Consider the following 13,977-nt stretch of genomic DNA (forward strand, 5'->3'; position numbering starts at 1 on the left):
CCTTCTGCACTCTAGGAGTTTAATGGAAACAGCAGCCTCTGCCCTCTACTGGCTAGAGTTTATCAGTCTCTGTCCTCTGCCATCCAGTGTCCATCAGTCTCTGTCCTCTGCAGTCTAGTGTCCATCAGTCTCTGTCCTCTGCAGTCTAGTGTCCATCAGTCTCTGTCCTCTGCAGTCTAGTGTCCATCAGTCTCTGTCCTCTGCAGTCTAGTGTCCACCAGTCTCTGTCCTCTGCAGTCTAGTGTCCATCAGTCTCTGTCCTCTGCAGTCTAGTGTCCATCAGCCTCTGTCTACTGCAGTCTAGTGTCCATCATTCTCTGTCCACTGAAGTCTAGTGTCCATCAGTCTCTGTCCACTGCAGTCTAGTGTACATCAGTCTCTGCCCTCTGCAGTCTAGTGTCCATCAGTCTCTGTCCACTGCAGTCTGGTGTCCACCAGTCTCTGTCCTCTGCAGTCTGGTGTACATCAGTCTCTGCCCTCTGCAGTCTAGTATCCATCAGTCTCTGTCCACTGCAGCCTCGGGACCAATGGACTCCTCCCTACAAGTCTTGGGTCTATTGGAATCTATCGCCATGTGGTTGTTGCCTCATTCCCCCAGTTTAATGTCACAGTCACTCTCTCTGACCCGGGCTCACCTTGTGTGAATGAGTAGAGACATTTCTTGCCACATCCAATGTCACAGCACTGTTGATAAGCACGACAATCGTCATCATCCTCACAAGATTGAGTCACATTTTTCTTGCAGAGAGACGACACTTTGGAAACTTCTGGACATTTCTTTGGCAAAACTAAATAACATAAAAATCTAAATCAGTCAAATGTCACAGGACATAAAAATCCTATAACCTCAATTACAGAGTAAATTAAGGTCAACAGTACCCAATTATACACTCCCAGGACAGGTACAGCATGGGGTTAGACAAAGTAAAACTCCCACCACTCTGTCCCCATCAAAGATCCAGAGCAAAGTTCACTCAGCATTGTCCCCACCAAACACTCCCAGGACAGCACGGTGTTCGATCCAGAGTAAAGCTCCCTCAACACTGTGCCCCCCAAACATGCGCAGGACATTTACAGCACGGTGTTAGATACAGAGTAAAGCTCCATCTACACAGTTCCCATTAAACACTCCCCGGGTTGGAATACAGCGGGCTTTGATACACAGTGAAGCTCCATGTTCACTGTCACATTCAATCTCGGCCCTTCCTGCTCAGTCTGTGTGGGATTCCCCCATGAGAGCGTGTCTGCTGCTCTGTAACTGATGCTCACATTTGTTGATGAATGTTGGGACACATTTCGCCCCACAGCTGGTTTTGCAGCACATCTGCCAGATGTCACATTGGGTGTCGTTGCTGCAATCATTTCCTAGTGTCATGTCACACATCATTGTGAGTCTCCTGGAGACTGGGCATGTTCCATTCACTGAAATATAAGAGGAGACAAAATCACACCACAACCATCTCATCAGTGTGGGACCCTCCCAATCCCAAGAGCACTGGGAACTAGATCCTGCTCTGTGTCCGCTTTCTCCAGTGAACCTAACACACTTCCTGTCCCAAAGCTTTGGTCACTCTGATCTCCTGAGGCAGACTAACAGTCACACAAAATATCTGATTGTGGTATTACAAACTCCGGACCAGACCCCAACATTTTCTCGGATACCAGACAGAAATCCCAATTTGTTATTTTTAATTTGTAACACGTAAAAGAAAGATATTTCTCTCCAAGAGTGATTCCATGCAAAAAACAGGGATGCGGGGCTGGATTCTCTGTTTTGGGGACCATGCCCCCACGCCGTTGTAAAAACTGTGGCTTTTCACATCAGAACAACTGGTGTGAGTGAGAGTGAGAAAGTGAGAGCAATGGAGAGAGCGAGGGAGATGGCAAGGGAGAGCACGAGGGAGAGCCTGAGGGAGAGCCTGAGGGAGAGTGCGAGGGAGAGCGCAAGGGAGAGCACAAAGGGAGAGCACGAGGGGGAGCACGAGGGAGAGCCTGAGGGAGAGCCTGAGGGGGAGGACGAAGGGGAGCATGAGGGAGAGCCTGAGGGAGAGGGAGGGGGAGCGCGAGGGAGAGCCTGAGGGAGAGCGCGAGGGAGAGCCTGAGGGAGAGTATGAGGGGGAGCACGAGGGAGAGCCTGAGGGAGAGCCTGAGGGAGAGCGCGAGGGAGAGCCTGAGGGAGAGTACGAGGGAGAGCATGAGGGAGAGCGCGAGGGAGAGCGCGAGGGAGAGCCTGAGGGAGAGCCTGAGGGAGAGCGCGAGGGAGAGCACGAGGGAGAGCCTGAGGGAGAGCCTGAGGGAGAGCCTGAGGGAGAGCGCGAGGGAGAGCACGAGGGAGAGCATGAGGGAGAGTACGAGGGAGAGCCTGAGGGAGAGCGCGAGGGAGAGCACGAAGGGGAGCACGAGGGAGAGCCTGAGGGAGAGCGCGAGGGAGAGCCTGAGGGAGAGTGCGAGGGAGAGCACGAGGGGGAGCACGAGGGAGAGCCTGAGGGAGAGCGCGAGGGAGAGCGCGAGGGAGAGCGCGAGGGAGAGCACGAGGGAGAGCACGAGGGAGAGCCTGAGGGAGAGCGCGAGGGAGAGCGCGAGGGAGAGCGCGAGGGAGAGCACGAGGGGGAGCACAAGGGAGAGCCTGAGGGAGAGTGCGAGTGAGAGCACGAGGGAGAGCACGAGGGGGAGCACGAGAGGAAGCACGAAGGAAGAGCGAGGGAGAGAGCGAGAGAGAGCACGAAGTGAGAGCGAGGGAGAGAGAGAGAGAGATAGAGAGACCCTGTCAAATTAATGCTGAATCTCCGACAACTTTGAATCTCATTACTTTGTTAAAAAAAAGCAGGAGCTATTATAACAATGATCTCACTTTTATGACATCTTAATTGCACCTTGTGCCGCCACAGTGTCTGTCTTTATTTTTCTCAGGACTTTTAAAACATGTTACTGCAGCACATATACATAGACCCTACCCCAGACTCTCAAAATCATTACTGCATCAGCGCATATCATATCATATATATATATTAATTTCATACATTCATCACAGTGGGAAGCTGAAATCCGTCTTGTTCAATCTGATACCACACATTAGACTCAATGAACAGGGAGCAGGAGCAGGAATCCGGTATGATTCACCCCCTCCCAAACCCAGGGATCATTAGACTGGGATTAGAGCAGGAACATGGGCTGACTCACACCTCGCCCAAACACAGGGGACACTGGGCAGGATTCAGGAGCAGGAACCCTGGATGATTAACCATTCCACTCCCCCCCCCCCCCCACCCTCCCCCCCCCCCCCCCCAACCCCACTCCCTGAACCATGGGATTGGACAGGAATCAGCAGCAGGACCCTGGGCACATTCACCCCTTTCCTAACCCAAGCGTCACTCGACAGGGATCAGGAGCGAGAACTGGGATGATTCTCTCCTCTCCATAACCCAGTGACCTCTGGACAGGAATCAGGAGCAGGGACCCAGGCTGATTCACTGCACCTCCCTAACTGGGGGGTCATCGGACTGTGAACAGGAGCAGGAACACGGAATGATTCACCCCCTCCCGAACCCAGGTGTTATTGGATAGGGATCAGGAGCAGGAACCCGGAATGATTCACCCCCTCCCGAACCCAGGCGTTATTGGATAGGGATCAGGAGCAGGAACCCGGAATGATTCACCCCCTCCCGAACCCAGGCGTTATTGGATAGGGATCAGGAGCAGGAACCCGGGCTGATTTACTCCCCTCACTAATCCAGGGTAACTAGACAGGGATCAGGAGCAGGAACACTGAATGATTCACCCCCCTCCCTAACCCAGGTGTTATTGGAAAGAGAGCAGGAGCAGAAACCCGGGTTAATTCACTCAATACTCTAACCTATGTTGACGGGAATGGGGTCAGTGTACAGTGGGTGGGGACGATTCTCTCACCTCCTGTGAAACACTTGGGGATACATTTCTTGCCGCAGTCGGCATCACAACAAGTGTGGAAAGCATCGCAATCCTTGTTCTCTTCACATGAATCTCCGGTGCTCATCTGGCAGAAGATGGAAAGTCTGTCCTCAGTGGGGCACTGGTCCGTTGGTTCTGAAGAGCAAAGGAGGAATTCACATTGATCCTGTCTCTTTCCCCACATCAGGGACATTTCAAAACGCTCTTTGGTCAATGGTTCACTTTTCTTTAAAGTGTCACAATGTTACAATCTGGGAAATGTGATGAGTAATGGACGCACAGCAAGATCCCACAATCAGCCCTCGAGGTTAAGGCTCAGTTCTGTCTGAATCATGGAATGGTCCCAGCACAGAAGGAGACCACTTGGCCCATCGGACTCATTCTGACCCTCCACAAGAGCAGTCCAGTTGGTTCTACCCCACCCTGTCACCACCCTTCCCTGCACCCCAGCATTTCCTCCGTACTGCCCTCATTACTGACAACCAGGGATTGTGTGCCTGGATAATGTGCTCACGGTCTGACAGTCCCAGCCCGTTTCAACACAGCCGAGAATATGTGACTCACACTCTGATTTGCTTAGATGTTAGTCAGAGAACCATTGGACTACGTTAAGGACTCTCTAACACATCAGACTTCAATTGGGCCCATGCTTTTGCTCCTCAGCCTCTTTTATCAAAGGCAAACCAATCGTGCCCTCCATTGACTGCGTGACACAACTCCCACACAGCCTCCTATCACGGAGGTACGAGGCTGACACTGCAGCCTCCAATGAGTGCATTGAGGCTGACGAATAACCCCTGAGTTTGTTCTACGTGACGACCCAGTTTACCATTCTCCATCTCTTGCATGCACACTTACTTTTTGCCAGGCACTCTGGCACACATCTCGGCCCACACTCCGTCTTACAGCATGATGCCCAGTGACCACAGGAATCATCATTCTCACAGGGAGCAGTGAAGTTCATCTTGCACACGTAATGCAGTCTGGATGAATGTGGACATGTCCCTCCGTGACCTGTAGGGAAGGCACAGATTGACATCATTCACTGATACTCCTGACCAACAGGCACCATTCAATGCTCTATGTCTCACAACCACAGCACGGGGTTAGACACAGAGTAAAGCTCCATCTTGACTGTTCCCAACAAACACTCCCAGGACAAGGAAATTACAGGGTAAAATACAGAGTAAAGATGCCTCTCCTGTCCACATCAAACACATACAGGACAGTCATAGCACGGGGTTAGATATAGAATAAAGAAACCTCTACACTGTCCCATCAATCACACCGAGGACAAGTACAGCATGGGCTAGACACAGAGTAAAGCGACCACTGCACAGTCAACATTAAACAGTCCCAGGACAGCGACAGTACTGTGTTAGATTGAGTGATTGGCTGGTGGCCAATGAATTGAATGAAATGGCTGGGTTCTGCCTGGTAACAGGTGGTGATTTGACCCTATCCCACTGGAATGCTTTTCAGAGTCCCAAGGTTTCAGTTTTGATTTTGACAGCATGGAAGCAAGACTCGGCTATCTCTCTCCAGAAAGGCTGATGTGAACCGTTGAGGATTCGGAATCCAGGTTTTCTCCATTTTGGCTTGGTTAGAACAGAACTGACTCCATTTTGAACATCACAGAAATACGTAGACACCATTTGTATTTGGAGATCTATAGATGTATCCTTCTCGTCGATCCCAACACTTATATAGGAAGTCTTCAATGACATGGATCCACGACCGACAGAGGTAGGGGGTTTTGTCATGAGTGACGTATCCGAACATTGTGCATTAGAAAGTAACTGAAATCCTGTTAACTGTTTGAGACAAAGAAATGTAACCTCCTCTCGTGAGAGCTACTCGGACTCTTAACAGAGAAACTGATTTCCCTCTTTTGGTGGCTGAGCCTGATATAGGCTTGTAAGATAGTCCCTTCAGATCTGGAATACCTAAACCCCACTCACACTTGCAATAACTGAAATAATTGTGCATGCAGGTGCAATGGGGGGCGTGGAACAGAATCACAGATGCCCATTGCATGCTAGCCTATCTTACAATGGATACAAACAAACTGTTACTTTAATCAGACTTTGTAACAGCATGTGAGCACTTTGGAATGGTACACTTTTTTAGATCATTATTATCCAATACTATATATTAACTGAAAGATAATGAGACTGCTTTAGAATGTCACATTTTAAACTGTGACTGTTGTTACACACTTACCTTGTGTATTCACTCTGTATTGTGGCCATGTATCTGTATTATACTCACTCTATATAAACGCAAGTATAATTCTTTTATACCAGTAATATAAAATCATAGAATCCCTACAGTGCAGAAGGAGGCCATTCGGCCCATCGAGTCTGAACCGACCCACTGAAAGAGAAACCTACAGAGGCCTTCTCCGCAGGCTTATCTCCTTTATCGTGACAGCCATGTAACACTCAGCTCAATAAAGACATTGCACTGGAAACACTATCGTCTTTGAAGTCATCTGTTGTCTTCAAATTAAAAAGGCCTAGTGCAGCTTTCAAGGCTGCTGTGAAACTGGCTGGAGCCTCATAGTGAGCTAACTGATAAGCACAGGAATACAGGCTACTGGTGCCAGGCTGTTACAGGGAGGGTGGCAGCCATTAATCCATCCTCTGTTGGATGAAGGTGTCTTAGGTTGGCTAATTCCTGGAGACGTGACCTGTTATCAATTCTAAAGTCACAAGAGGAGACTTCCTAAACATTCAGGATGATAATGTCATCAAATATTTATTGGTGGAAAACAAGGATACCGAATGGTGGAGTTATGGGAGGTACGGTACACACGGGAGCGATATGCCATCAATGAACACACGACGAGTGGTGAATGTAACTGAGGCTTTAATACACCAAACAGAAAGCCTCCTGGTCTCTGATCCCGAACTGGATCAGAGCTGGAGACCAGCCACCTTTATACATGAGCCCGAGGGGAGGAGCCACAGGCAGAGCCAGCAGGGACAGGCCCAGGCATGTAACAATACAATACAGTGGTTTACCACATTCACCCCCTGTTAAAAAAGAGTCCAGCGTGGGTGAAGTGGGCTTAAAGATCAAGTCTGTCGGGGGACTTGATCTTCCGCTGTGATCGCCTCAGTCCCGGGTGTGGTGTGGGCACTGGTGTTGAGACCTGTGTGTCCGGGAGCGTGTTTCCCTCTTCTTCACCCAGTTGCTGAGTCGGTGGAGCGGGGGATGGGGGGGGGCGGTGTATGGGCGGGGATGGTGGCGATGGTCGCTGGGAAACCTGCAGGTGCCAAATCCCGAAGGGAGACTGTGTCCTGTCGCCCGTCATGATGTGCCATGGAGGCATATTGTGGATTGGCATGGAGGAGCAGGACCTTCTCGATGTGGGGGATCTGATTCATGGTTCCTCGCATGCTTCCGGAGGAGGACGGGCCCTGGGACTGTCTGCCAGGACGGGAGCGAGACTCCGGAGGTATACTCCCTAGGGAAGGCAAACATACGCTCATGACGAGTCTCATTGGTGGCAGTACACAGGAGCGACCGGATGGAGTGGACTGCATCAGGGAGGACCTCCTGCCAGCAGGAGATTGGGAGACTTCTAGACCGTACGTCCAGGAGGACGGCCTTCCAGACCGTCACGTCTCCCTCTCCACCTATCCGTTGCCCTGAGGGTTGTAGCTGGTCGTCCTGCTGGAGGCGATGCCCTTGCTCAGCAGGAACTGATGCAACTCGTCGCTCATGAAGGAGGAACCCCGATCGCTATGGATGTATGTGGGGAACCCGAACAAGGTGAAAAGACTGGGCTGGGCCTTGATGACTGGCAGAGGTCATGTCAGGGCATGGGATGGCAAAGGGGAATCTTGAGTACTCGTCAACAATGTTGAGGAAGTACACGTTACGATCAGTGGAGGGGAGGGGTCCTTTGAAATCGACACCAAGGCGCCCAAAGGGGCGAGAGGCCTTTACCAGGTGCGCTCTGTCTGGCCGATAGAAGTGCAGTTTGCACTCTGTGCAGACCTGGCAGTCCCTGGTCACGATCCTGACCTCCTCGATGGAGTAAGGCAGGTTGCGAGCCTTGATAAAGTGAAAAAAACGTGTGACCCCTGGGTGACAGAGGTCATTGTGGAGAGCCTGGAGTCGGTCACCTTGTGCGCTGGCACATGTACCATGGGATAGGGCATCTGGGGGCTTATTGTAGATATCGTAGTTGTAGGTTGAGAGCTTGATCCTCCACCTCAGAATCTTCTCGTTGTTGATCTTGCCCCGCTGTGTGTTATTGAACATGAAGGCAACCGACCGTTGGTCAGTGAGGAGAGTGAATCGCCTGCCGGCCAGGTAATGCCTCCAATGTCGCACAGCTTCTACAATGGCTTGGGCTTCCTTTTCGACGGAGGAGTTTCGAATTTCGGAGGCATGGAGGGTACGGGAGAAGAAAGCCACGGGCCTGCCCGCCTGGTTGACGGTAGCGGTCAGCGCAAAGTCCGACGCATCGTTCTCCACCTGGGACGGAATGGACTCGTCCACAGCGTGCATCATGGCTTTGGCAATATCTGCCTCGATGCGGTTGAATGCCATGCGGGCCTCAGCCATCAGGGGAAAAACGGTGGATTTAATAAGTGGACGGGCCTTGTCTACATAATTGGGGACCCACTGGACATAGTCGGAGAAGAACTCTAGTCACATCTTCAGGGCCTTGGGGCAGTGGGGGAGGGGGAGTTCCAGGAGGGGGCACATCCGGTCAGTGTCGGGCCGTCGGACTCCGTGTTCCACAACGTAGCCAAGGATGGCTCGGCGGGTGGTACGGAAAACACATTTTTTCGTATTGTAAGTGAGGTTCAGGAGTTGAGCGGTGTGGAGGAAGTGGCGGAGGTTTTCGTCATGGTCCTGCTGGTCATGCCGCAGTTGGTGACATTATCTATGGACGGGAATGTGGCCCGCAGTCCGTACTGGTCAACCATCCGGTGCATTTCTCGTTGGAAGACCGAGACCCCATTGGTGACGCCGAAGGGAACCCTGAGGAAGTGGTAGAGGCGGCCATTTGTCTCGAAGGCCGTGTATTGGCGGTCCTCCGGCCGGAGAGGGAGCTGGTGGTATGCGGACTTCAAGTCAACTGTGGAGAAGACTCGATACTGCGCAATTTGATTGACCATGTCAGATATGCAGGGGAGGGGATACTCATCGAGCTGTGTGTACCGGTTGATGTTCTGATTGTCGTCGATGACCAACCGGTGCTTCTCCCCAGTCTTGACGACCAGCACTTGGGCTCTCCAGGGGCTGTTACTCGCCTCAATGACCCCGTCTCGTAGGAGCCGCCGGACATTCGACCTGATAAAGGTCCTATCCCTGGCACTGTATCGCCTGCTCCTAGTAGCGACAGGCTTACAGTCCGAGGTGAGGTTAGCAAAGAACGAGGGTGGGGCGACCTTAAGGCTCGCGAGGCTACAGACGGTGAGGGGAGGGCGGGGGTCCGCCAAACTTTAAAGTAATGCTTTGGAGGTGGCACTGGAAGTCGAACTTCAGTAATAGGGCGGCGCAGAGATGGGGAAGGACGTAGAGTTTGAAGTTAGTGTACTCTACGCCTTGTACAGTAAGGGTCGCAACATAGTGCCCCCGGATTTCTACTGCACATGATCTGGAAGCCAGGGAGATTTTCTGGGTCGCAGGTAAGATTGGGAGGGAGCAGCACCTTACCGTATCTGGGTGTATGAAGCTGTCTGTGCTCCCGGAATCGAAAAGGCAGGCCGTCTCATGCCCATTGATCCAGACCGTCATCCTCGATTTTGTGAGGTGATGGGGCCGTGACTGGTTGAGCGTGATGGAGGCGAGCTTCGGAGGTAGCGGACAATTGGCTGAGCAGGCCCCTTGTGAGGCTGCGGAGTGGTCCCAAAATGGCGGCCCCCATGGGTCGCGAGTGGCGGGTGAAGTACAAAATGGCGTTAAAGATGGCAGCCCCCATGGGCCGCATGTGGCGGCCGAAATCGAAGAAGGCGGCGAAGATGGCGGCGCCCATGGGTCGCACATGGCGGGTGACGTGGCAGATGGGGGCAGCCCCGACAGGCAGCAGGCAGTGTTGCTAGACCTAGAAGCTCTAAGGAGAGATATCGGGCCTCGCAGGCTTTCGCAAAGTGTCCCTTCCTCCCACACCTGTTGCAAGTTGCGTTCCGTGCAGGGCAGCGTTGTCCGGGATGATTACCCTGGCCGCAAAAGTAGCACTTCGGACGTCTGGTGTTGGCGGGCCGCAGCGCGGCACAGGTTTGCACCACACGCGGGTCGGATGATGGCGGCACCCACGAGGTCCATGAGGGGGCCGCGAGGTCGTAGGTGTAGGCCTCCATGTTCTGGTAGCCCCCATCCAGTGGGTTTGAGAGTTGCACTGTCTCTGGGACGCCGAGCGTACTCCCTTCTAGCAATCGCTGGCGGATGTTGTTTGATTTCATGCCTGCGACATAGGCGTCCCTGACCAACAGCTCCATGTGTTGGGTAGCCGATACAGCCTGGCATCATAGTTCCGGCAGAGTACCTGCAAGAATTTTGCTAGTGACTCCCCAGGGCATTGTCGTCTCGTGGCAAGAAGGTACCTAGCATACACCTCGTTCACAGACTTAACATCGTGTGCCTTCAGCAGCATTATCGCCTCCGTATACGAGGGGGCGTCCCTGATGAGAAGAGAGACTTGCGGGCTCACCCTTGCGTGGAGGATCTGCTTCTTTTGGAGGTCAGTGAAGTCTTCGGTGAAGGATCTGAGGTACGCTTCGAAGCAGCTTAGCCAGTTCTCGAATGTTGCAGCGACGTTGACTGCCTGTGGGTCTAGCTCCATGCGATCAGGCTTGAGTGATGAATTCATCTTAGATGTTTAGTGTATTAAATTGATATGCCATCAATGAACACATGATGACTGGTGAACGCAACTGAGGCTTTAATGCACGAAACAGAAAGCCGCCTGGCATCTGATCCGAACTGGATCAGAGGCGGAGACCAGCCACCTTTATACATGAGCCCGATGAGAGGAGCCACAGGTGGAGCCAGCAGGGACAAGCCGAGACATGTAACAATACAGTCCAATACAATACAGTGGTTTACCACAGGGAGGTACAGGCGATGAGTCTAAAAAGCCGATGAACAGAATTCAATGCTTGATCCTTTTTTGAGTCTAACAGCCGTCTGCCTCTCTCTCTCTAGAAATGCTGTTGTGAGTTCTATCCCTCTCTCTCTCTCTCTCTCTATATGTCGATCTCTCCAGAATGCCTGTGTGATTGCTCTCTCTCTCTCCAGAAGGCCTGTGAGTGCAGTATTGGGCCTAGTGCTCTAATTCACCGTGCACTATCCCAGGGTGTCTTAACATCATCAAAGACTCCCAACACAGGACAGCATAGGGTTACATACAGTGTAAATCTCGAGTCTGGAGGTGAGAGAACCAGGCAGGTGAGGCTTGGACAGTCCATGTACGTTACCTTCAAACTTGAGCTTCATCACACATCTGTTCCCACATCCAGCCTCACAGCAGCTCTGCCAAATATCACAATCATCATCGCTGGAACATCGATTTCCCAGTTTCATCTGACAAATGGGAGTGAGTCGCGATTCTGCTGGGCATTCAAAGACCTCCTCTGTAGACACAAGAACATTTTGGGTGTCAAATTGAACTGATTCTGGAGAGAGACAATGGTCGCAACATAAGGAATAGGAGGAGGAAGAGGCCATTCGGCCCCTCCTATCTGCTCCACCATTCAATAAGATTCATAACTGAATGAAAAGCTTAACTCCAATAATCCTGCCTCCTCTATATTTCACTTGATTCCATTCAGAGTCCAAACATCAATCCATCTCAGTCATGAATATACTCAACAACTGAGTCTATATCAACCATTTTTCCAACTCTCTCATGCAACTGTCCTCTCTCATGCGTCCTCTCTCACGAGTTCTCTGCTTGTTCAGGCAAACTCCCCACTGTCTCACCTGCCCTCTCCCCTCTATCATGTGCCCTCTCTCACACGTCATCTACCCTCTCCCAAATTCCATCTCCCCTTTTCCATGTGCCCTGTCCACTCTCCGCATTCACACTATCACTGTCCTGCTCAACTCCATCTTCTCTCACTCACCCTGTCCCCTCTAAGTCACCCTCTCCCCTCTCACAAACTATACTCTTTTACAGATCCTCCCAGTATTGTTCTCACCCTTCTTGTGGAAGGTGTAGACACATCGCTTCCCACAATCTCCGACTTGACAGCACTTCTTCCAGCCTGTGCAATCCTCGTCTCTCTCACACTTCTCCGCCTCCCCCTTGTCACAGATGTGTTGCGTCGTCGAAATTTCCGGACATTCCCTGTTACTCTTCCCTGCTTTAAAAATGAGAATGCAACGAGAGGCAAGTTTTGCAAATCAACAACTAAAATACCAAGAATGTTAGAGATTCCAAGGACAGGGAGAGAGGGCGACAGTCCAAGGAGGGATTTGAAAACAAGGATGATGATTCTAAATTTGAGGAAATGCCAGACAAATGGAACATTGTCTTTTATTTCCAGAGGAATCAATTTAAAATGAGTGAAGTTTTGCTCCAGTTGTACAGGTTGCAAGGTGACCACATCTGGAGTACTGTGCATGATTTTGGTCTCCGTACTTAAGGAATTACTTAAATTATATTCAGAGTCATTCAGAGAGGGCTGTCTTGACTGATTCCTGGGATGGAGGGAGGATTAGCTTATGAAGAAAGGTTGAGCAGTTTGGGTCTGTCTCCATTGGATTCAGAAGAATGAGAGATGATCTTATTGAAAAATACAAGATCCTGATGGTGGATGCTGGGATGATGTTTCCCCCTCATGGGGAAAGACTATGACTTGACGACTGGCGATCAGGATAATTTCATTCTCTGTGTGGGGTGTGAGGCTGTAGAATTTACTTCTCCAGAAAGCAGCACAGGCTGGGTCATTGAATGTATTCAAGGTCGAGTCAAAGGGTATGGGCGGGGTAGACAGCAAGGTGAAGCTGAGGCCACAATGAGATCAGCCATGATCTGATCGAATGAGAAATCTCCAGGATCCAAACTGAACTGAGCAGCTCCAGCTGGGAATTGAAGAAATCTTTATTCTTGAATGGGTTGTTGGCATTAATTGCCGATCCCTAATTGCCCTGAGAAGGTGGTGGTTGTGTTGTTCCTTGTGTCTTAAGAAAGCTTGTTGTCTTAAAGTTGAAGTATATGTTTTATTGTGAGTTCGTTCTTTCTTCAGTGCTTAACTTAAAGTTACATCTGTGCTGCTAATCTGTCTTGCTACCAGCTCCCGTTCCTGTGAAGTGTGTCCTGACTTCCTGTTTGTGTGTATTTATATCTCTCCTGTGCTCCCTCTAGTTCTTGCTCAGTTGTATTGCATCTACACAGATATACAATCACCACAGTGGTGAGCAATTCTCCTCAATACTCAACCACATTGCTATGGATAGCATGGAGGCCAGACCAGATAAGGATGGCAGATTTCCCTCTCTGAGGGGCGTTAGTGAATCGGATGTGTTTTTATGTAATCAATGATAGTTATATCATAGTTTTAGATTCTGGATTTATGAATTCAATTCAAATTCCACCAGTTGCCATGGAGGGATTAAAACACATTTTCCCTGAGCATTCTTCTGTGTCTCTGGATTACGAGTACAGCGACGTTACCGTTATGTCACCATCTCCCCCTATGTATGAACTGGAACTATTCAATATGAGGTTGCTGGGACAGTTTGTCCCTCTTACCGTCTCCGAAAGCGCGATGCACACATCTTTTCCCACAGCCAGCATCGCAGCACGTTAACCACAAATCACAGTCATCATTATCCTCACAATCTTTTCCGTAATTTACATCACACATGGGTCGCAGGCGGCTGGGAGCCGGGCAGCTGCCATTCTCTGTTAGGAAACAACAAGCAGATTGGCTTAAATATGTATCAAATCTCAGGTACCTTTTCTGCAGGTATATGGATTGAATCTCAATTGTAACATTCAAATATTCCCAGGAAAGCTCCAGCAAAGGGAAAGATACAGAGTAAAGCTCCTTCTACAGTGTAATGACAACAGATTTCCCC

At 50.7% G+C, this 13,977-nt stretch overlaps 1 protein-coding gene across 1 annotated transcript in view; it reads right to left on the minus strand.

Annotated features, from left to right (window-relative positions):
• The window catches only part of LOC119951020, an 81,448-nt gene that overhangs the window by 31,295 nt on the left and 36,176 nt on the right, over window positions 1-13,977 (minus strand). Inside the window, exons 26-32 of the mRNA XM_038774053.1 lie at window positions 13,649-13,801; window positions 12,093-12,254; window positions 11,370-11,525; window positions 4,786-4,941; window positions 3,907-4,062; window positions 1,270-1,422; window positions 636-788 (exon numbers count right to left, since the gene is read on the minus strand). Coding sequence (XP_038629981.1) covers window positions 636-788; window positions 1,270-1,422; window positions 3,907-4,062; window positions 4,786-4,941; window positions 11,370-11,525; window positions 12,093-12,254; window positions 13,649-13,801 — 1,089 coding nt within the window. The remainder of the gene's footprint in view (window positions 1-635; window positions 789-1,269; window positions 1,423-3,906; window positions 4,063-4,785; window positions 4,942-11,369; window positions 11,526-12,092; window positions 12,255-13,648; window positions 13,802-13,977) is intronic.

Source organism: Scyliorhinus canicula, chromosome 16 (genome assembly GCF_902713615.1).
Source record: "Scyliorhinus canicula chromosome 16, sScyCan1.1, whole genome shotgun sequence".
In the NCBI taxonomy this organism is placed as follows: domain Eukaryota; kingdom Metazoa; phylum Chordata; class Chondrichthyes; order Carcharhiniformes; family Scyliorhinidae; genus Scyliorhinus; species Scyliorhinus canicula.